Source organism: Branchiostoma lanceolatum, chromosome 19 (genome assembly GCF_035083965.1).
Source record: "Branchiostoma lanceolatum isolate klBraLanc5 chromosome 19, klBraLanc5.hap2, whole genome shotgun sequence".
NCBI lineage: Eukaryota > Metazoa > Chordata > Leptocardii > Amphioxiformes > Branchiostomatidae > Branchiostoma > Branchiostoma lanceolatum.
This window is the reverse complement of record NC_089740.1, coordinates 1,871,883-1,895,197: the sequence shown is the minus strand read 5'-3', so window position 1 is coordinate 1,895,197 and position 23,315 is coordinate 1,871,883. Positions and strand designations below refer to the sequence as shown.

The window sequence follows — 23,315 nt, the reverse complement described above, 5'->3', positions numbered from 1 at the left end:
TAACAGATTCCAAAATGATAAGGGAAAATCCATTTTATTCCTCTTTTTTTGCTTGAAAATTCTAAAATTGAGTGTTGAAATTTGAAGTGGTAGGGTCTTAGCTTTCCCATTTTGGTTGAAATTTGTTTAGTTTGCAATTTTAGTTGGCGTAAGGATAGATGTGAGGTGTTGGGTCATGCGGAGGGATACGTCAGAAATCTGGGGTCAAAGGTAGGTTTATTCCTTGAAACTGGCAGCTTTCCTCGGAGTTTGAGCTGTACAACCCTCTGTTTTCATTGCATGGTTATGAACTAAACCCTTGTGACTTTCCAGTATAGATGAAATTTTAGGATTGAAGTTTGGGTTAGTACTTTTATGAAGCCTTGTTTCGGTGTATCATAACATGCTTTCCTTTGGGCAGCCATAACTTTAAGGCCAGCCCTTGTGGGGACGATCGTCCTGTCCAATATTTGAACAATTTCACACTTCCCGGAATTCTTAGTGCTGGGATCCGAAAATGGATATACGCCATAATTCTCTCTAGACGGCAACAGTTTCTATTAGCGTGTGAAACCAAGAAACATGATGACATGTCGGCACAGAAAATCGGCTCTAACCGAGTAGAACACAAGACACAACTCAGAGATGGCGGTTCTGTGCAGAACCGCGCACAGAACAGGGTTAATCTAATCTGTAATCAGTTTCTGACGACAAAGAACCAACGTTGCAGACGGAACACGAGTTGTGATCTACATGTATGTGGTCATCGGGTGAAACCAACTAAACAGTGGCGACGTGTTGGCTAGTTGCCCAGAAAAACACCCTTGTCCACGAAGCTTGTCAAATTCACATCCCTACTATCATATGCCGGACAACTCATAGGTTCCTATGTTTCACAGTCCGCCTACGCAAGGTTTTAGTATCAACATCTGGTCAATAGTGAAAAAAATGACCATCCTGTCAACAGAATCGACCTATAACTAAAACAAGAGTTCCGCGACCTCATATCTCCATGAACTATTCTGTTCATGCAAATTACTTACACTTTTATTACATAACATATGCTTGGTCATGAACACCTTAATCTAACTTACACATGTCATAATATTGACAGACCTATCATCTACCACTCAGGTCAATTGCGACGCTTTTGCATCATTAATGCAAATTTATTTGCATAATTGTTATCTCTTGATGTTCTTGATGTCACTTAACATAAACTACATATGTTACATGTATTTGAGTCAAATCATGGAAAACATTGTAAATATATATTTTAAACATTAATTATGCAAATTAACAGACGAACAGACGGACACACCCAAAACTATATCTCCATTTTTCATGGAGAAAATAAGACAACATCCCATCCAATGCTTGCATTCTGTGACTTAAGACTTTTTCCCTGACCTGCTAGTACATTGATGGACACGCTAGCCTCTTCCACAGTCCCATATTCGGCAGACTCCATCCTGCACGTGAACGTGTCCTCATCACGTGGACTTCGCAGGGGGTCTATCCTCAGCATGGACGCTCGTCCATCCTGGTACTCTACTACGTCATATCTGTCGCGGGCACGGGCGCTGATTTTGCTGCCACCCTTTGTCCACACAATCGGGAGTTTGACATTCGCCTCACAGAAAAGACTGACGATGCCTCCATCAACACCTGTGGTGTCTACTGGAGGGTGTACGATGGAAGGAACCACTACAAAAAGATTAGAAAAGTACATTCGTTATTGCTAACTTCGCAGTCAGATGCGTCTATGTTGATTTGTTAACACTTGTATTTTGGTATCATTGTAAGGACTTTAAAGCAAGAATTTTATTCTAAATAAAGCCCCGGGTTCGTATGTACAATTCCGTTTTGTATTGATATTTCTTTGCTTTAGGTAAAGTCATTTGCAAATTCGACGACAAGGCAAGTTGATGTAGATAACAAATTCCTCTCCGCAAACTTTACCAAAAAATAAAAATAAAATTATAATATGCAAATTATGCGAACTGGTGCGAATGGGTCCTTAGGGCCCTGTCACACTTGTGCGTATAGTCAAGTGCGCATGAGTTCTAGAGTAATCTTTTTTTTGTTGGTTTAAGTAGATTTTGCGGGGAGTAAGATGTTTTCTACTTTGACCCAAAGTTGAGAAGTCTAGTTATCAAACCAAAGAAATGTTAATACGTAACTTATGCGGGCTTATGTATATGTATATACGCACATTTGCGACAGGGACTTTAGGACCCCGTCACACTTGTGCGTATATTCAAGTGCGCATGAATTGCGCATTAACATTTCTTAGGTTTAAGGAAGGTTTGCGGGGAAGAAGTTGTTTTCTGCTTTGTGCAGCCTAGTTATCGAACCAAGGAAATGACTTCTTGGGCTGAAAACTCAATCTTGACCAAAAACATGTTAATACGCGGGCTTGTTTATACGAACATGCATGACAGGGGATTTAGATCGGGGTTGTCCACAAAGTGAAATAAAGTAAAAATGAAGTGAAAACGTGAAATTCTTACGGTTGTATCTAACGACGACGCCGCCGTCTGTGTCATACTCGTACGTAAATTCGAACTCTCTGTCAGCAGCAGACATGAATCTGCAGAGCTTAGACGAATCTAAGAATAGAGACAACAAGACACTCTTAGATAGAGTCTGGATGTACATAAGTCTTACATTGCTGTTTCCTCTAAGGCCAAAACATAAAAGTCAAATTTTTGTCAGCTACTATTCAATTCGACACTGCTTTTATCCTGTTAACATAATCTTCATCAATTCATATAAGTTATGATTGATATTGTAAGGAAACTTTGCAATGTATACATTATTGCCCATTACGCAATACTTAAAACTGCATGAATCAATGTTAGAAATAATAGACGGTTGGGGTGAACATTAATGGTTGAACAATGAGAGGGCGTCTCTTTTAATGAGATAATGTACTGAAATGTAACTCAATCCTGGAGGCAATCTCCACCAGGGCCCATCGGCCCACTTAAACTAGAACGGTGGTACGTGTCGACTTCCAAGAACCGTTGGCTTATTTCTGACGTCACAAACTCCAATCAGTGTGCGTCAGAAAAGGTTGTTAAATACTAATGAAGGCTGATGATGATGAATACGGTCGAAAATTGGTATTTTTTTTTTGGATCACACTAATATAAAATCTAGCTCAAACCTGTGTTGATATCTTTGGCTTTGACGACTTTTACTCCACTGCAAACCTCCATAAAATCCTTCCTACCACCAGCAAGGAATTCTCCACATTCCCTGAGGGTTTCGCACTTTCCAGGACAGGTCTAGGTGATAATGATATAAGCGCATAATTTTACAAGATTGAAAAATCACTAGGTATCAATTAAGGGTTAATGGCCCGCCCCGAGGTGTATATGGTGTCATAACGCCCGCTCACTCGGTGGTTTTATGAGGTGGTTATAGCACATGACCAGGCGTTATGACACCATATACACCGAGGAAGAGGCGGGTCATTAACGTTATTATCATATAGCTTATCCAAACTGACGCATATAGGAGTAGACAATTTCTGTTTGACGCATAGACCCCTTATACTATTAAAAATGCATTTCAGAATTCACATTTGTCCTTTTTTAACAGAAGATGATGAAGAATAAGTACAACTGTTGCCTGATTGATTTATTTCAACCACACAGGATAGGAGGGTCGGTTTCAGGTCAGTCAGAAAATGTTATCATTGAAGAATCTCCCTGCAACATGACCTCAGGTAACCTGAATAGAACACAGGTTCTTTGGCCAGCAGGAAATAGAACGCGCGGAACCTTAGATAGAACGTGGTTTCTTTGGCCAAAAGCAAATGGAACACGCGGAACATTTTTGGGAATTTTAAATTTGTTTTCCCTTTTGCATGTATTCTAAGGAAATTTCTAGGAATTCTAAGACAATAAAGATTTTTAAACAAGGTTAATAAAAAGATTCATCAAATAGATACCCTCTCTACAAAATGCAACGGTTATAAAGATTTTTTAAGCAAGGTTAAGAAAAAGATTCATCAAAAAGATACCCCCTCTACAAAATGGAACGGTTGTGTTCTGACAAGACGTCAATAAGTGGTGTGTTATGGCGTGATAGTCTGTAAACGGCTGTGTGATGCGTCTAGTGTGTAGGCGTAGCGTTAGTGTGCTTGCCACCTCTCGGTTTTAGCCTTCACCGCTGGCTAGCGGAGCTGCCTCCAGCACCGCGAAAAGAGAGCCGAGCGCGTAAGTCTCTCCTGCCAGTTCATAGCCTCTCCACAGCAAGTCCTATGCAGTGCCTCCTCGTGGCTACAGATGGTAACTGGGCACCGTAAGGCCCCAGGCTAAACTGCAGGGAGCTCGGAGGAGGTCTGGCCCCCAGGCATGCGGCATGCATGGCCCACCGGCGTGTGGACACGCCCTGATGCCCATGAACCAGACGCCCAGCTATGGGTAAATAGCTCTGGTAGATGGAGCTGGTCAGCCTTGGAAGGCAGTCCGTCTAGGGGAAGGAAAACCCTGATTCCAAACCCCCAACTATGGGTTAAATAGTCTCACTGCCTTGTGTGTGCTAGGGATAGTGTAAGGCTAAGGGAAACAACCCTGACAGAAAACTCGGAGTGGAGCACCGTAGGCGGTTAGGCATGGCTGTTAGCCAGTCTCTCCGACAACTCCTGCAACCAAACCGGTGCCAGACGTACTGCCTAGCTTTCCTCTGGACCACACCGGTGCGGTCGAGAGGGGGGTCTTGTCGCTTGGGCAACCCAGGGCCTTTATAAACCCGCCCAGGCTCTCGCGCCACCATGGAGAGGTCACTCCATCTTTGGGAATTACAGTACCAAAGTCACAACACGGGAGTTAGCAGATACGGGTTATAAGTCCTATCTCAATTGGCGTAGAGTCGGACGCCACGGGCTGACTTCGTCGGTGGGAGGAGTCTTCGCGCTCCACCGATCAACTACCGCCCGCCTTAAGCTGGGCAGCCCCCAGCCAAGTAGGTGTTGATCCGCCACGGCCTGCTGCTTCTTGGGGTGGAAGGAGCTTAGAGTGCAACGCCCGCACTTGAAAAGCGGACTGTTAAATGGCATACCCGACAACACAAGCAAAAAGAAGTCTCCAGCACTTCGCATTGCAAGCTGGAATGTTAGAACCATGTTGTCTGGTCTATCTGATGACCTACAACAGATTGATGATAAACGTAAAACAGCTGTCATAGATGCTGAACTTGCAAGGCTAAATGTAGATGTTGCTGCTCTCCAAGAGACCAGACTTGCAGAAAGCGGTTCATTGCAAGAGAGCCAGTACACCTTCTTTTGGAAAGGGAAAGACAAAGAGGACAGACGGGAACATGGAGTTGGGTTTGCAGTTAGGACATCACTTCTACCTTCGGTAGTACCACCCACAGGTGGAAACGAACGGTTGCTTTGCCTTCGCCTAAACCTCACCAATGGTCCAGTAAACCTTGTGTCCGTCTCTGCCCCTACGCTTAGCTCCTCAAAGGAGTCCAAGGACTGGTTCTACAGTGAGCTGGATGAACTTATCACTCAAATACCTCAAACAGAGGATGTATATCTTCTTGGGGACTTCAATGCCAGGGTTGGTGCAGAGCATGATGTTTGGCCAGCCTGCATCGGTCATCATGGCATAGGCAAAATAAATGAAAATGGCATAAAAGAAACTTATGTATCACGACCATTTTTCACCAACACCTACTTCCCAAATAAGGAAAAGTATAGAGTCTTTTGGATGCATCCCCGATCACATAAATGGCATCAACTTGACTTAGTTTTAACAAAACGAAAATGCCTTCAAACTGTGCATAACACACGTAGCTACCATAGTGCTGACTGTGATTCTGATCACTCACTTGTTATCAGCAAGATAGTGCTCCAAGGTAGGAGGATATACCACCATGCGAGGCCAAGGGGTCTCCCAAGGATAAACACTGCCCGTACGACAGACCCAGTTCTCACAAGCAAGTTTAACTCCCTTATTGGCAACCTTCACTCCGCAGAAGATGGTGTCTCTGCTGAATCACGCTGGCGGCAACTTAGCACCGCCATCCATAAGTCAGCAATCACTGCCTACGGGAGAAAGGAAAGGCGTAACGTAGACTGGTATGAAGCCAACCTTCAGCTCATGGAGCCTGCAACCCAGTCCAAACGAGAAGCACTTATCAGGTGGAAGGAGGACCCCACCCAGCAAAACCTACTCTCTCTTAGGACGTGCAGGGCTAAATGCCAAGAGCTAGCCAGGAGATGTGCAAACAATTTCTGGCTACAACTGTGTTCTTCAATCGAACGGGCATCTCAGACCGGAAATGTCAGAGCAATGTACGAAGGTATCAAACAGGCCACTGGCCCAAACATGAAGAAAACAGCTCCATTGAAAACCAAGTGTGGCACAACCATCACTGACCCACAAAAGCAAATGGAGAGATGGGTCGAGCATAACCTGGAACTGTATTCTACTGAGAATACAGTGTCAGAGGAGGCCATAAACAGTATCCCAGCACTGTCAGTCCTGGAAGAGTTAGACACAGAACCTACTGTAGCAGAGCTAGAGAAGGCTATCGATGCCCTCGTTTGTGGAAAAGCCCCAGGAAACGATGCCATCCCACCAGAGGTAATCAAACAAGGGAAACCAGCACTCCTCCCATATTTCCAAGAACTTCTTTGCTTATGTTGGAAGGAGGGTTCGGTACCTCAGGACATGAGGGATGCTAAAATAGTAACACTTTTCAAAAACAAGGGCGACAGGAGCGTCTGTGACAACTATCGCGGTATCTCCCTCCTCAGTATTGTTGGCAAGGTTTTTGCTCGCGTGGTTCTGTCCAGACTGCAGGTGTTAGCCGACCGTGTTTATCCAGAAACACAGTGCGGATTCAGAGCCGGGCGTTCTACCGTCGATATGGTTTTCTCAGTGAAGCAACTGCAGGAGAAGTGCCGGGAGCAAAATCAACCCCTCTACCTGGCTTTTGTGGATCTCACTAAAGCTTTTGACCTGGTTAGTCGCAGTGGTCTGTTTAGGCTTCTCGTATTTGGTAAGGATTGGGTGTCCTCCAAAGCTACTGAATATAATCAGGTCATTCCATGACAACATGAGGAGTACGGTCAGCTTTGACGGAAATACGTCGGAGTCGTTCCCAGTCCTCAGTGGAGTCAAACAGGGCTGCGTGCTTGCTCCAACGCTCTTTGGCATCTTCTTTTCTCTACTTCTGAGCTATGCTTTCCGGTCATCAGATGATGGTTTCTACATCCATACCCGTCACGATGGCAAGCTATTCAACCTGGCTCGCCTACGTGCAAAAACCAAGACAATCCGTGTCCTACTGAGGGAGCTCCTAGCAGCACTAGCTAGTCACTCAGAACAAGGCCTTCAGCGCCTCCTGGATTGCTTTTCAAGTGCATGCCATGCCATCAGTATAAAGAAAACTTGGCACTCTTCTGTATGGAAGCGAGACCTGAACAACTTAGGCGGCACAAGAAGCCAAACTCAACGCTTTCCACATGAGGTGCCTACGAAGGATCCTGGGCATTACCTGGATGGACAGGGTCACAAACTCCGAAGTCCTCAGGAGGTCAAGATCCAGGAGTATGTACGCAATTCTCAGTGAGCGTCGCCTGAGATGGCTAGGCCATGTACGCCGCATGGACCGTGACCGCATACCAAAGGACCTACTGTATGGTCAACTTGAGTGTGGAACCCGGAAGAAGGGCCGCCCTCATCTGCGATACAAGGACGCCTGTAAGAGGGACTTTAGGGCAGCATACATTGACATTGAGTCCTGGGAGAGCATCGCCCTAAGCCGCATCTTGTGGAGATCCACTGTTAAAACGGGGGTGAAAAGGGCCGATGAGGATCGTGACAGACTACAAAAGGAAAAGAGAGAAAAACAAAAGACACAAACAGCTCAACACACTACAACGTTTATCTGTGAGGGCTGCAGCAGGGACTGAAACTCGCAGATCGGACTGCACAGCCACCGGAGAACCTGTTCCAGGAGTGGGCGCGTGCCATCGTCTGTTCAGACGGAAGGAGGCCGATAATGATGGCGTGATAACAGACCACTTATTGTGGGCAATGGAGGCTTCTGATTGGTCGACGCCATCTACCTAATATAGTATGTGATAATAACCAATACCAATCAAAATCTTATCCAGTTGCTTGAGTAATTATTTTTGGCGTAACCAATACCAATCACCTGCCAATATTTTGGTAGTCCTTCTGCTACTTTGGTCACTTACTTAGACCTACTGATCTTATCGCCAGCCTGGCTACCTACATTGGGGTAATACTGACATGTTTTACTTCACACTGCTCCGTGGTGCTGCAGTTTGAGCGACGTGGTTCCTTCATCTCCAGTATCTCCCACCCTTCTAAACGCTCGCTCACATAGGGGCCCTGTTCTTTAGCCCCGGTAGACACAGTTCTGGCGACGTTACTGACAGTTACTCATGAAAAATAAATGAGCTATCCTTATTTGGCACAATTTGGCGGTCAATTTGTGCTGAACCTAAAGTAACCATGTAAGACGTAACCTGATTGTTTGATAGCTTCCCAGCGTCTTTTGCGCGTTTGCTCTAGATGAGGTTTAGCAAACCCTCTGATTGGCTGAAGCTGTTTTGGTGGCGACGGCGCCAGAACCATGTCTACTGGGGCTAAAGAGCAGGGCCTTTACGCGAGCGAGCCAACGAATCGAGCGATAGGGGCTCTGCTTTCAGGAGGGTGGTATATATCTCCAGTCAAATATCGTTATGGTGGAATACGGGTTTAGTGACGTTCTAAACTGTATACTTTCCATTGTAGCGCCACCTAGCAGTCAGACGTCGGACCTGTCAGGTGGGAAAGGTAGCAGAGGGTGTACCAAAGCACTGGCAAGTTTAACTGGTATTGGATATGTACATAGATACTCAATACCCGACGATTATGTAGTTTATAAGCATTTTCAACGTTATAATGTTTCAACAGAAGATGCTTTTGACCGTGCCAAATTGCGCTATGAAATTTTGCCAATTACACTCGCAGAAATGGATTAGGTATTATCTAGAGACGAAATGACGCGCCCGAACTGTCACATTCCTCGTTACGGCTCCAAAGGGGCATCGTGCGGCGTAATCGGTAGGGTGTTTCGCCCATAACCAAGAGGCCTTGCGTTCAAAACCACTGATATGCCCTGATGTCGTGTCTTTAGAAAAGACACTTAACGCGACTTTCCTCGCTTCACTTAGGTGTGAATGCGTACTAGCCTTGGTTAGGGACGTACCTCGGATAGGACCCCAAATGGAGGTCCCTTGTTCGAGAAGAGCCACACCTCCAGAGGAGCACACCCCCCCCCCCCCCCCCATCCTTATGGAATAGAGTAGGGGTACAAATTGGAGACGATTGGCGTAAAATGGCGCAAGAATCCCGCTTAAGGAGCAAATGGTAGACTTGGGCTCTCGGTAATTGCTAACAGAAGTCCATGCGTATAAAGTGCGTATGGTTGGATTACCTACCGCACAGTCGTCACACTGTGGTCCATAGTAGATGTTGTAAGGATCACATCTACAGACGCCACACTGGCACAAGCCATGGTTGTTACAGATTAACTGGAAAATGTCAAATTCAATAAACACAATCAGAATTTAGAACTGTACGCAGATGGTGCAAACAACTGTAAATCTACCATCATATTGATTGTACATTGATTGATTACAGAACGAGATATATAAAAGGTATTTTACAACATTTCAAAACAATGTTAAAAATCACAGCTCCCATCTATAATTCGTTGTATTACTCTTGCTACACAACACTTTAGAGAAAATACGCTTATAGTTTCGTCTATACGTAAAAATTCATAAAAAAGTTGCAGGATAGGCAAGTGAGTACAAGTTGAAATAAGGATATAATATTTCATTGCGACTAAGTACCTATTATTTCTATATTAAACTGATTCCTCTGAATAATCATAGTCAAATCATTAATCCCATAGTTAAATAATCAATGATGTACAGCAAGTGTGGCTAGTTTATACATTTTATTGCTACTTTGTATTATAAGTAAGGAATATTAGTATACAAAGGGTTTTTGATACTCTAATAATTCCTTACCCCATTTGACGACAGACAGTTGTCAACACTTTCACTACATTGACAAGCCGTACCCGTCCAGCCTTCTTCACAGACACACTGCCCACATTGACACGCACCATGCCCTGTTGGAATAACATCACGGAGAGGGTATATAGGCTAAATGTTACGATAACACTTTCTCTAAATGACTGAAATTTTGACATTTCCAGGAAAAAAGGCAATTATGGTTAATAATCATGTGATCGTGAATAAACTGTATCATGACATCAAGGGGTAGGGTATATAAGCTAGATCTTACGATAACACTTTCTCTCAAAGACTGAAATTTGAACATTTTTAGAAAAAAGGCGATTATGGTTTATAATTATGGGAATAAACTGCATCATGACGTCGCTTTGAAAGCCAAAAGCCAGAACAATTTTATTACATTAATTAGGAGCCACGGTAACTCTTCCTTTAAAAGAGTCCTAAAGTCCAGAGGGAGGAGTTATATTCCAATAGATGATAATTTTAGGAAGTAAAAATGAATACTTTTTACAGAATACGATAAAGTACCCACTAGTTGCGTGTGCATCAAAAAGCATTCAGTATTATACCAAATTCCCCAGGTGACCCTCTATTTTCTGATAATTTAAATTAAACAACCTCAGCCTATGGCTTATTACAATGTGCCTGACAAGGCCGGACAAAAGTTAGATTACAAAAAGAATGTCAGGGTGGTTAAGAAAAGCTCGTCTTGTTTTTGTTCTTTTGTATCTTATCAACAATTGGTCTTCTTATTGTGCTTATCCCTCCTCATTTATGCCAAAAATATTCACGGTTAAAGATGTTTGTTTACACATAGGGAATACATGGGTAGGGTCTGTACGGGTTAAGTGAGTATCATATTGTTTTAAAAAACACTCCTTGTGTAATTCGCCACAAGCAGAACTCTTTAAAATCCATTGATACATAATCTAGTGGAAAATAACACCGCCTTCTGGAGTTTAGGACTCCTTTAAGTTAGCAAACCGATATTTTAAAAGTAACGTCAAACAGTTTTGGACACAAATAACCTAAAGTATATCTTAAAACCAAATTGGTCACAATGTAAGCATTGGGAAGAAATAAAAGTAACAGATTACAAAAAAAAAGTCTAATTCGTGTACTAAATCAAACTATAAGCCTAGGATGAACAAGATAAAAGCAAAGATAGTACCTCCGCAAATTTCTCCCATGTACCGATCACATGACAGGTTGTCGCATTCACAGTACTGTCCAGTATACCTTTCCTTGGCAATTGGGAGGAAATGCCAGCACTCGCACTGCCCACAGACACATTCACCATGCCCGCTACAAATCTGGGCACTATCGCTCGCCTTACAGCCAACTGCTTGCTCTTCAAGAGTCAACTCACAGTCTGTAGCATCAACGTCTTCTATAGATGCAAGAAAATTAAGTGATTGACGGAATAAAGCCAACGTGCCTTTCTAGGGTTAGATACAAGCTATTAGAAGTACAATCATCTTACGATTTGAATGATAGATTTACACGTAAACAAACGTATGATTGTCCGCGAAGAGCGTGAACTGTCAACTTGTTCGTGTACGAAAAACTGGAAAATTTAATAAGCTGCCAGGGCCTAGGGTTATATGCAGCTTATGAACAAGTTCGAAATTATCTATTTATTACCTTCGCCGAGAAGGTTATGCAGAGGGTAGCGTTTGTGGGTGTGTGTGTCTGTAGTGGCACAGCTTAACTCCAGAATGCCCTGATGGATTGTTTTGATATTTGGTATGTTGGTAGGTTTCGATGAGACCTAAAAACGATTAGATTTTGGGCCCCCTAGCGGCTTCTTACGGTACTGCAGCGGAACTTCCTGTTTTGATATCTCGTGTTCTGGACATGCTATGGAACTTATTTTTCAGTGGTAGATAGATCTTTGGACAGAGAGTAAGTGCTATAGGTTTGGGTCCCCTAGGGGCTTTTTTGGAACTGCAGGAGCAGGTTTTGGGTCTGACTTTGAAACGGAATAACTCAAGAAGGGCTTGATGGATGGTAATGATTTTTGGTAGGTAGATAGCTTGAGTGATGATGTACATGATCAGACACTTCTTATGCAAATCAGTATCTAATTTGCATAATTAATGAGGAAAGTTTATACATCCGCCAAATTCCATGATAGGACTCTGAAACATGTGTCATATGTAACTGAGGAAGAGAGAAATATTAATTGATACGAACTATGCAAATGAAGACCTAATTTGCATAATTCATGAGGAAATACTATAACAAGATGGTCTTGATGAATGGTCATGATTTTTGGTATGTAGATAGCTTGTGTGATGCTTAGTATGATTGGACAATAATTATGCAAATCAGATTCTTATTTGCATAATTAATGAGGCAACATTAAGAATCCGCTTTGCTCCATGATATGACTATTCAAATTGTAACTGAGGAAGAGAGGAATGTTTATAGATAGAAAATATGCTAATGTGGGCCTTATTTGCATACTTAATGAGTAACTTCTCTAATTCCACACTGGCAAATGACGGCAATATCATACATTTGATACTTTTTTTTGGCATCGGGACGTTATGTGAATGTGAACATCGTTGAATCAAATTATGCTGATAAGGGCCTCATTTGGATAATTAATGAAAACTATTAGCATAACCTTCTTTGTTGAGCTCATAATTTTGTAAGCTCATACTTTGGACATGTTGTATTTTAAGACAATCAACTGGTATGATTTATAATTGATGAGAAACACTCCTAATACATCAGTCATAAAGGTTACAATCATTTGGCGAAGGTATGAGGTCGTGGAACTCTAGTATTAGTCACTGTATCAATATTTCACGGCTATTGATTTTAAAAAATTAAATAGAATTGAATCGAATTGGCAAGCACAAGATATTACATATGACAGTTGCAGAATGAAAGTGCAAAACGAAGAGCTTTCACTATTTGATAATAGCTAAGGTATAATACAACAAAAAGAGATTATCTAAGACTGTATTCATGAAGCACTACTATTTTAGGGTGCGTATACATTTGCCAACGGAATAAAATTTAAAGTAAAAAAACAAGAAGCATGGTAGCTACCGCAGACTGGAATATCACAGTATTCCCATCTCACATCTGGATCTATAGTGTAGCACCACGGCCTCTCAGCATCTGGACGCCCGTCTGGGTTTCTACAGAAGTTCTCATCTAATCCACGGTTAGGATACTTTTCAAAATACTTGTTCTCGTGCGGAAAGGTACTATCCCAGCGTTGGCAAGTGAGTCCTGATTTTGTGTACTGTCTTGTACCACGGTAGGATGTACCTTCGCTGTCTGTCAGGCACTCTAGTGGCTCAACTATAGCAAGAAACAGTTTTTGTTTGTAAAACAAAAGTAATTATACTTCAAAAGACTTTATTCACCTAAAAAGACAATCACTGTGTTGAGATAGTTGGCGACATTGGGAGGGTATAAAATCATCACAACAAATACCTCTCCGTTTCTATTATAAGTATAGAATCATTTCGTACTTATCAATAATAGTATGTCATAATCATAATGTCAAAAAATGAATGCTATGGCCACATCATTTCCAAAAAGAGTGGTAAAACGTTGCACTATGAGAACGCTTAAGTCACCCGTAAAAAGTATCATCAATATATAAAATCACCGTCTATCAAAGTTCGTTGTATACAGTCAGTATGATACAATCTGCAATGTTTTTCTTCAACTACCAAAGTCGATTCTATCACACCTGTTGTGGTGGGAGACACTTCCTTTACTCCGCTGCCTGTTCTGAAGTCCACGCACCCTTCACACGTGCAGTGTTCCTCTGTGCTTCCACAGAAGCCGGAAAGCGAGCAGCAGGGCGTGAAGGACACGGGGTCACATTCTCCTGAGGCGGAACCTGGAGCGGGGAAGTCTGGACCACAGCGGAGGTCATCACGCCATCTGCTGCCGTTCTCTGGCGTGTAAGTTTGATACATATAAGTTACGTGCTTTTTAAACAAAGAGCTTTCATGCCAAAGAGACAAGATCTAGAGTATTTATGACGCCACCGCAAGATGGCTTTAGATAAACATAGGACTACGTCATATAGACCACTTGTCCTGGGAAATGACATGTGGACTCGCATGTATGGTGTGGTTCCAATTTATATTCTGGGCATATCATATGTTTCCTTTCCATAGTTTGGAGTTCCAGAAGCATGACAAAATTTACTCTCACGTTTCAGTGGATTATAATTGGAAAGCCAAAACATATTGTGTTACAAATGGTGCGATTACACCACCTTTTCCACTATGAAAAGTTTAACAATGTCATTCTGTGTATATCATAATGTGTCCACATTCGCTACTATTTGCAGTACATAATTCAAAGATACCTACGGTTGTGATATCTGTAGTCCACACATCCGGGACAGTCACAATGTTCGACCCCGATGTTGCCACAGTGACCTGCCGCTGAGCAGCATGGGAAACAAGAATGGGGGTCACATTCTCCTGGGTCCGCCCCTGGTGCAGGGAAGTCAGGCCCACAGCGATAATCATCCCGCCATCTTCTACTGTCGTCTGGTCCAGGAGCTATTGACTTGATTGGTGCCACACCTTCAGAAGGGAAAATAGATTATGACTTTTTAATTTTTTTAACGCAATCTTGGTCAATGTACTGGACAGGTTTCCACGAGATATGTTTTTGTTTTTTTTCATCGAAGTGCTCTTGATAAATTATGATAAATGTGATTGAGATCTACAAATCACGAAACAAAATAAGAAATTTTTCAGAATTAAAAGTCGATGCTTTTTTTGCAAAGGGTACCGTAGGTAAAGATGTACGAATGATATCGTTTCAGGAAGATAGCTGCTATGTGGAACAGATGAAAACTTATTTGGTATAAGGTAACATATTATTAATGATAAGTTTCTAAGTGCAACCCAAGCAGTAGTCCCAAAAAGACAGACATACCCACCATATTCCTTCTGGTAGTCTGTACATTCGGGACAGTCACAGTGGTCCGGTGTGTTTCCGCACCAGCCTGCCGCAGAGCAGCATGGGAAACAAGAGTGCGGATCACACTCTGCCGGATCAGATCCTTCCGCTGAAAACCCGAAACCGCAGTGATAGTCCTCTCGCCATTTTCTTTTTGTCTCTTTTTCTGTGAAAAAAGTAGAGTGTTATTACAACATTTCCTATTCAGCTAACATGGTATCATAATATATAGTTGGACGATCACCGATTATCTCACACTTCCTATTGGCATTTTAATTTTGTTTCCCTTGTATTAGATTTGATTTGAGCGATTCATTCCCGTTCAGTACTTACCAATAATTCTGTCATAGAACACGTTCCTTGGGTTGGATTTGATAGTTTCTGCACACGTCTTTGTCTTCGGGTAACACCTATGGTTGTCGTAGAACATGAAACTGACGCAATCGGGATGATTCGTGCACATCTGAGCACATTCCTCCAGCGTGACGTAATCTTCGTAAATCGACCAGATGTCGTTCCCAGGGCAGTCTCCATGTCGAGGCGCATAACCGCCAACTGCCTCAAGAACGTCTGTCACTATGAAAATACAACAATTTGTAATATCATCTTAAATTTTATTCTGGGCTTGAACATAAAGGTATGAGTACTATGGATTTGATTTATACATAATATTCATGAATGAATGGTAGCCTGTATAGTGCATCCATGTCCTATCGGGTTAAGTGCAGGTATACAAATAAAAGAAGTCGAAAGATATTACGCATTACAGTCTAACGGGCCTTAAAACACAAATCTGAAATACTGGTTCTAAAACAACTCTAGCACATAGGTACGGCGAGTCTCGTCTCTAAGTGATGTGAAATATGTGTACTAGTCATAGCAAGGAGGTTAACCTCCTTGGTCATAGATTTAAAGTGAGGATCCGGAGACCTCCCGACAGTATGATAAAACAGCGAGGTTCGCCTTCTACATGTACTATACTCGAGTTACGAAGCCGAAAAGTATTTGCTCAGGAGGTGTGCAATTGTGCGTTCCTGATTTAACTTCAGGGTTTTTCATAGCTGATTATTACTTGTGTGATGGTAATTGTTCGTTGCTGGTTTGGAATTTTGAAGTATTCTTCGTTATAAGTAGATTTTTATGAGCGCAAAAAATTTTGCCTCTGTTGTCAGGATAAATTAATTCGTACCACAAGATTCCATTCTGCAGTATTCCCAAGGGATATCTGGGTCGATGGTGTAACACCAAGGCCAGTTGTGCTCTCCAAGTTCAGGTAGGTTCCTACAGTAGTTCTCGTTAAGTCCTGGAAGAGGTGAACGGATCTTAGGGACATGTGGGGTCTCACTGTCCCATCTCTGACATGTACGTCCTGATAATGTAACCTGTACTTTCCCATTGTACGTGGAGTCGTCAATGCACTCTCTTGAGCTGTTGCCTGAAAAACATTAAGTGTGGCAATTAAACATAATTGCCATAGCAAAGGTGTCTGGTTTGATCTTAATTCACTGTAAAGAAAATACCAACGTAGCACTCTTTAGTTCTGCCATAATAATATTTATTAACAAAGTCAGTAAGGCGTCTACCAGGCCAGGTTTTTTTGGAAGGGGGCATAGTGTTTAACGAATTTCTGTGATAATAGATAAACTGTTAAAAACCCTTTTCGAACCAAGAACACTAGATTCCGTGTAACTCCCTGACACGCTCCCAATACAGTAGAAGTAGGAACCAAGAACAAGTATGAAATCGGACACCACGCAAGTAAGTCATCTGTCATCGACCTGCGTGGTATAGAGTGACAGGTGGCGTCCACGGACGGGTTCTTGTAAATTTTGCGAATTCTTGTGAAACGGGCCTAAAATATACTATTAAGCTCGCTCCTGGAGCTTTGCTAAAAAATACAACATCTACATCAGGGCTATAAAATCATACCTGAACAGAGACTGGGGGGGGGGACTTACTGCAACGTATCATCCACTGTTTTTACTGTGTCATGTGTTCTATCTGCATAATATGACGTCATAGAATCATTAGATATTTAAGGATAACTGTAGGAAATAACTAAGATTGACGGAATGATATGATGAGTCCAATCTAATTGTCGGCAATCGTTTATCGTTTCACCAAATATGAGTTTCATTATACCCCGCAATTTGTTTTAATTGTATACTTTACCAAACTACATTAAGCAATCTGATAATAACAATAATAATAATCATGGCCAGAAGATATCTCTACCATTCATATTGTTGGTTATTGGCTATACATCATCGTTCCTCAGTGTATCTTTTCCTTACATGTAGTGGGCTGAGAAATCCTTACCGCATTCTGGAATGTCACAGTATTCCCATCGCACGTGTAGATCTGTTGTGTAGCACCAAGGTCTCTCTGCATCTGGACGTCCATCTGGGTTTCTACAGAAGTCCTCCTCCAGCCCATGGTACGGGTACTTCTGTAGGTACTTGTGTTTGTGTGGAGATGAGCTGTCCCAGCGCTGGCACGTGCGTCCTGATTTGGTTAACCGTACCCTACCGCGGTACGTGGTCCCTTCGCTGTCTGTAAGGCATTCCAATGGGTCGTCGTCTATGGACAGAAATAACTTGTAATACATATTAACATAGTTATGCATATTTCTCTCTCCTCTTACATACAGTTAACAAAGTTGATTCACTGCTTGTGAATATACTAAACCCTTACCCTGATCATGACGGCACTGTTTTTTATTGGCACAAATTCTACATAATAAAACACATCCACATAGCTGTCATTTAATGTACATGTACCATTTTAAGACATTGATTGTATTGTCTGTATATCCAGTTAGGATAAAGAAGTTATTGCCTTTATTTTTGTCAACTGGCAAACATCAATGCGCGCGTGTATGTCAATCTTTTGTATACATTATGTGCGGATTGCAATTTGCCGGGTCAGTGCCTTCCGCTGAATACTGGTACCATAAAGCGCAGTAATATTTCATCCACCACTAGAACCACTCTAATTGGAAGGGCTACGATGGTACAAAAGGCTGAAATTAGGGGTGGGTACCGGTACCGTGTACCGGTACAAAACCGGTATATTTGTGTGGACCGGTCCTAAAAAAACGGTCCGGAAAAAATCAGTGGACCGGACTCTGGACCGATTAGAAAATTCACAGTACAAGACTACCAGCAGGCGGTCACATAACAAAATATAATAATGTCACTGGTCTAAGAAAATAGAAAACAGCAGATTTAACGAGTCGTGGTTGCTCTTTTACGAAGATGTTAGCTGTGAATTATATCTAGAAACACCTAAAGGATGAGTCAACACACGGCGAGGCGATTATAGTTAATTTTAAGACAGTGCGAACCTAAAAAATTCCATGTTCCAGACATGGCGTTATTGTCTGACACATGCATATACTTGCAATCAAGTAGAGGTACTGCTACACTACTATAATCAGGTACAGGTCCAGGTCTGGAACTTGACCTGACCCTCTGGGCCTTGACCGGACCCGAATGTTCTGTACCGGTACCCACCCCTAACTGAAATGTCTGCGCACTTGAATTTATACGTTCCTTATCTCAATTTGACTGAACAACGTACCGATGATTCTGTCATAGAACACGTCCCTTGGGTTGGTCTTGGTAGTTTCCGCACACGTCTTCGTCTTCGGGTAGCACCTGTGGTTATTGTAGAACATAAAGCTGACACAGTCTGAGTGACTCGTACACAGGTCGGCACAGTTCTCCAATGAGGTGTTGTCTCGGTAAATGGACCAGATGTCGTTCCCAGGGCAGTCTCCACGACGAGGAGAGTATCCCTCAACCTTGGCCATGTCGCCTTACACAAGAAAGAAACAATTGTTTGTACTGTTCTATTGTCGAAACATACGTTAAACGTTGTAGCTTTTCAGTTACATCTGCTGCCATCTTGGTACAAAGGATAACATTTTATTAGCAATATTAATTACCCCAGGCATACTTCTCTATTCTTACTGTAATAACAGTGCTCACTACGATATAGAAAGAAATAGACAGCACAACGTCATGTTGGTATCGTCTCAGTAAACATTAGTTAGCGATTTATGTGCGCGTAAATCAAATTCATACAATATAAATCATTCCTTACTTCGATTCATCCGATGGTGTGCCTCAGTTGGACTTGGCTGCAAGCCAGATTTTCCTGCCGAAGCTAAATCCAACCACAATTAAGTCGGTATCGAAAATTTAGACCATAATGAAATTCTCTAGATTCAACTCTTACCATAGCTCATAGATTAAAACATAGCTAACATTGACTGAAGGGGGTCACATTGAATGAAAAACACAAAAATGTTGTTATATACATGCAAAAAGAAATGTTTACATGTAAAATGATTGACTGAATGGCAAGGTTCTTTATTCACAACCACATATTCAACATGAGCCGACGTTTCGATGACCGTCTGTCATCTTCATCAGGGCAATTCTTACTGGTTTACTGTGCACGTAAGCTTGGTGCTACTGCTAACAAGGCGATAGACAGACAGGTAAACAGATGTATTCGCTTAATTAAGGAGTCCAGAAAATTAGATATCTATCTATAATAGATATCTTCTGTAGCATTATCTATGCACGTCACAATCACTTTACGTTTGGGACCAACGTAAAGCAGTAACAGTCCTAGCTTCAGTGCTCAGTAAACAAGTCAGAATTGCCCTGATAGAAATGACAGATGGTCATCGAAACGACGTTTCTTGTTAAATATGTGGTTGTGAATAAGGGACTTTGCTATTCAGTCACGACCTGATGAAGTCATTCACGGATGAAATGAATGAAATTTCATAAAACGTCATATCCCAGCAAACGGCCGATCGTATATCCCTACCAACCTCCGTCAAAACATGGAGACGAAAATACAAATAGAAATGCAAATATCTGACACTCTCTCAATGATGGAACTACGAATTGCAATGATTTCATTGGTTGAACTGCTAATTGTGGTGGCCAGTTATCATCATACCTATTACTCTTAACTTAAGGAGTCGGGACAGTCAGAATAGGTCAATACCTCTACAGTACTTTCTGTCGATCTTTGGTCTGTCAGGGCAGGCACATGTGTGACCAGTCGGTGTGTTGAGGCAGAAGTGACTACATCCGCCATTGTTGATAGCACAGGGACTTGTTCCTGTAAGAGATAAAAATAATAGTGCCTCTGAGTTACCCTCCAAATCCAATCTATCCTATTTTCGCTACTGCCCGCTCCAATGGTCGTATCCCGCAGAATACTTTTCCGGAGAAAAAGTTTCCGGCTATCAGATACAAATCCCATGTATAGTTCCAAGTAAGCTACATGTATATAAGAAGAATATGTATGGGATCCAAAGCCCAAAAGATCGAACATGGGATGTATTTGGCGGGATGCTTTGTTATACACTCTTTAACATACAAATGATTTTCTTCTTTGGGACTTTAAGTGGTGTTCTCTTCATATGTAACCAGAGTGTCCTTTATGTATATTGTGAATAGAGTCACATCGCAGCAACTCTTCGAAAATATAACGTTTTGCAAAAACAAAAGAAGGAATGACCCGTACTAGCGTAATTCCAACCACACATTTTTCAGTTCAATGAGGTATCAGAGAGGCTCAACCTAAAAGAAGCTTAAAAACGATACGATAATTATTAATATCCGAGTCTTGAGGATAAATTCCCTTACACCTATAGCATACCACTTTTGAATCTCAAGCAAAGAGAGGCCTGCAACTCATTCTTCTCACTGCGTTCAAAAGACACATACCCACTGTTGTTGGATTTAAAATTAACAGCTAATCACGTCACTACCTACAACCATTATACTTATAGGCAACGTGATTGGCTGGTAGATTCCCCTCTAGCGACTAGAGGGTGAGTAGCTGATTGCCTAACGCATGGGTAGAGAAGTGCTACGGTGCCATTTCCAAAGCGGGGCCCGGCCGGGCTGTTTGCAAAAACGAAAAATAAAAAAATGCACACCACGAAAATACACAATATATGGTTACGTTTGCCGTCGTTTATATTATATTTTTCGTTCCATCAAGCTGCCCGGTCGAACCCCGCTTGGAAATGAGACCGTAGCATAACGCATCGAGGACGGATCGCAGGGAGGATGACAAGGTCGCAAAACACAGTAATAAAGGGCGACCCCTTGGAAATGGTAGTTCGGGTATAAAGTAGTGCGTCGCATTGCTTGAAAAGGCCGTAGTTTTTCTTCTGTGCACGTGAGCGAGGCTGAAACTGTGGTGAATGGTGGAGGAATACGTCAGTTTTGAGACTGTACGAGTTGGATTACGATGTTTGTCGGGTTGGATTGGATTCGCACCTGAATATTGTTACCGCCCGACTACTGTGAGGCGGCTGCAGTACGGTGACGTCCGCTGGGGGTCATATCAAAGTGGCTTTTAAAAGAGAACGAACCGGCAAATTTAAGCTCATTTTCACATATCATGTAGATTGAACCTTGAAGTCAAGCAAATTAAAATCTGGTACCCTTATTGTGCACCTTACTATAAATTCTCAAGCGTCGAAGCGATGTCTAACCTTTATCAACGTCGAAGCTTCTCCCTTTGGGGTCCTTAACCATGTAAATCCCTATAGGCGAAATACTGTGGTCTGCAACCTCAACATATTATACACGTGTTACCTTGCTGCCTGTCTTTGTCCACCATTTTGATATCAAAGATGTTTCTTTCTGACTCATGCTCATAGACGACGGTCGGGTTTCTGCCTGTACTCTTGTCTGCACTGTAAACACCGTCTGCAAATAAAATGCATCTTTCGAATATTTCACAATGAGAAATTATGATTGGCTGCATTAGTCAATTGACCACTAGTAGGCGTTTTACGTTTGCACTTATCTAAATGTACACATTTCGTAACTTCCGTTACCGATGAAGTAAGACGTTCCTGACATAAGGATATGTCACATATAAGGTGACAAACTGTCGTTTTTATGACGACATAAGACTTTTCTAGCTTTTACAAACGGCAGTTTGGCGCCTTATACGTGACATATCGTAATGTCAGGAACGTCTTACATCTAACGGTAACGGTAGTTACAAAATATGTACATTTAAATGAGAACGAGCTTATACAGAAACAAATGTCATACTTTATAAATGTAAGTGATTCTTTCAGATACTTTTGGAGGACTTCACAAATAAACTGGACGTTGCTTCCTCTTCGAAACGAAAGTGTTACATCAAAGATTGTATTGAATATATGTGTCATATTCAAAATTGCTTCACCTAAGTAACAAAAGTAATCGTGAGTACTATAAAGAGCATACAAATAAACAGCATTTAAAACCTACCAGTAAGATACCAGTAATCACCAATAATGACTAGGCTACACCGGCCTTATTATAACTGTTAAAATGATGCAAATATGGACTAACTTAGCCTCCAGTCCGTCCAGAAAATCTTGTCTTCAAACACTGTGATGCCGTATGAATGAGGTGCCAGTTCCATCTCCACAAGCTTCTTCCTGTTATTTCCATCTGTGGTTATAGACTCGATTCTGTCCATTCCAGAGTCGGTCCAAAATAACCGTCCTTGTGCTACATCTGAAAAATATAAAGGCCATGTACGCAATACCTGTTTTTGTACCTAACGTTGTACAACGGTAACAATAACAACAACAAAACTTCGCGTTCGTTATGTTCACATTGAAACTATCTCTACATGTTAAGTCAAAGACTTCGGTACATAGTTGAAAGTCATGTTTCTAAATGAAATGTCTTCGAGCCATGCGTCAGTTATTATCTTGGCACGGCTCTTTTGCTTAGATACCTAATCACTCACGTATTCAGAAAATGGTGTTGCTCTTCCGTTCTCAGAAAGTTTATTCGCTTTCTTTGTGTCCTTTTGGTTTAATTTTAATTGTAAAAATGTTGGCACCGAAAAATGATTGCAATGGCCGTGGTGGGCTGATGTTAATGCATGTAACAAAAGTAGCAACGTAGCACTTTTAATTATGCCATTCTATTTGTAAAACCAGTAAGGCGTCTGTATTTTCACGCAATTTCTGTATTGCTTTCATTGTTCGGTTACACTCACTGTCCGAAATTTAGAACGCATGTCTCGTGAGACCTACTTCCGGGCAAGGAGGTTAACCTCCTTTTTCCGGGCATGAGCTATGAATGGTCCGCTGGTGACATAGCTGGAACAACAGCTTTTCCTGGTGTGGTGTTCACAACACATTCGCGTACTTGTGAAATAGTTGGCATTTTTGGAACCGGATGTGTTATTAGGCTTGCTCTTGAAACTTCGCCAAGACTTATGTCTTTATGGCATTTCATTA

At 42.0% G+C, this 23,315-nt stretch overlaps 1 protein-coding gene across 7 annotated transcripts in view; it reads right to left on the bottom strand.

The window, feature by feature from the left end:
• The window catches only part of LOC136424982 (uncharacterized), a 90,609-nt gene that overhangs the window by 18,325 nt on the left and 48,969 nt on the right, over positions 1–23,315 (bottom strand). For 6 of the 7 annotated variants that reach the window (XM_066413654.1, XM_066413653.1, XM_066413650.1 and 3 more), the window contains 18 exons: positions 22,411–22,578; positions 21,658–21,771; positions 20,048–20,164; positions 19,127–19,189; positions 18,602–18,838; positions 17,339–17,599; positions 16,209–16,454; positions 15,353–15,595; positions 15,000–15,185; positions 14,419–14,637; positions 13,785–13,994; positions 13,130–13,387; positions 11,238–11,456; positions 10,058–10,161; positions 9,461–9,553; positions 3,152–3,272; positions 2,493–2,591; positions 1,390–1,686 (listed from right to left, as the gene is read on the bottom strand). In XM_066413654.1, coding sequence (XP_066269751.1) covers positions 1,390–1,686; positions 2,493–2,591; positions 3,152–3,272; positions 9,461–9,553; positions 10,058–10,161; positions 11,238–11,456; positions 13,130–13,387; positions 13,785–13,994; positions 14,419–14,637; positions 15,000–15,185; positions 15,353–15,595; positions 16,209–16,454; positions 17,339–17,599; positions 18,602–18,838; positions 19,127–19,189; positions 20,048–20,164; positions 21,658–21,771; positions 22,411–22,578 — 3,255 coding nt within the window. The remainder of the gene's footprint in view (positions 1–1,389; positions 1,687–2,492; positions 2,592–3,151; positions 3,273–9,460; positions 9,554–10,057; positions 10,162–11,237; positions 11,457–13,129; positions 13,388–13,784; positions 13,995–14,418; positions 14,638–14,999; positions 15,186–15,352; positions 15,596–16,208; positions 16,455–17,338; positions 17,600–18,601; positions 18,839–19,126; positions 19,190–20,047; positions 20,165–21,657; positions 21,772–22,410; positions 22,579–23,315) is intronic. The other variant, XM_066413651.1, reaches the window with a different exon arrangement.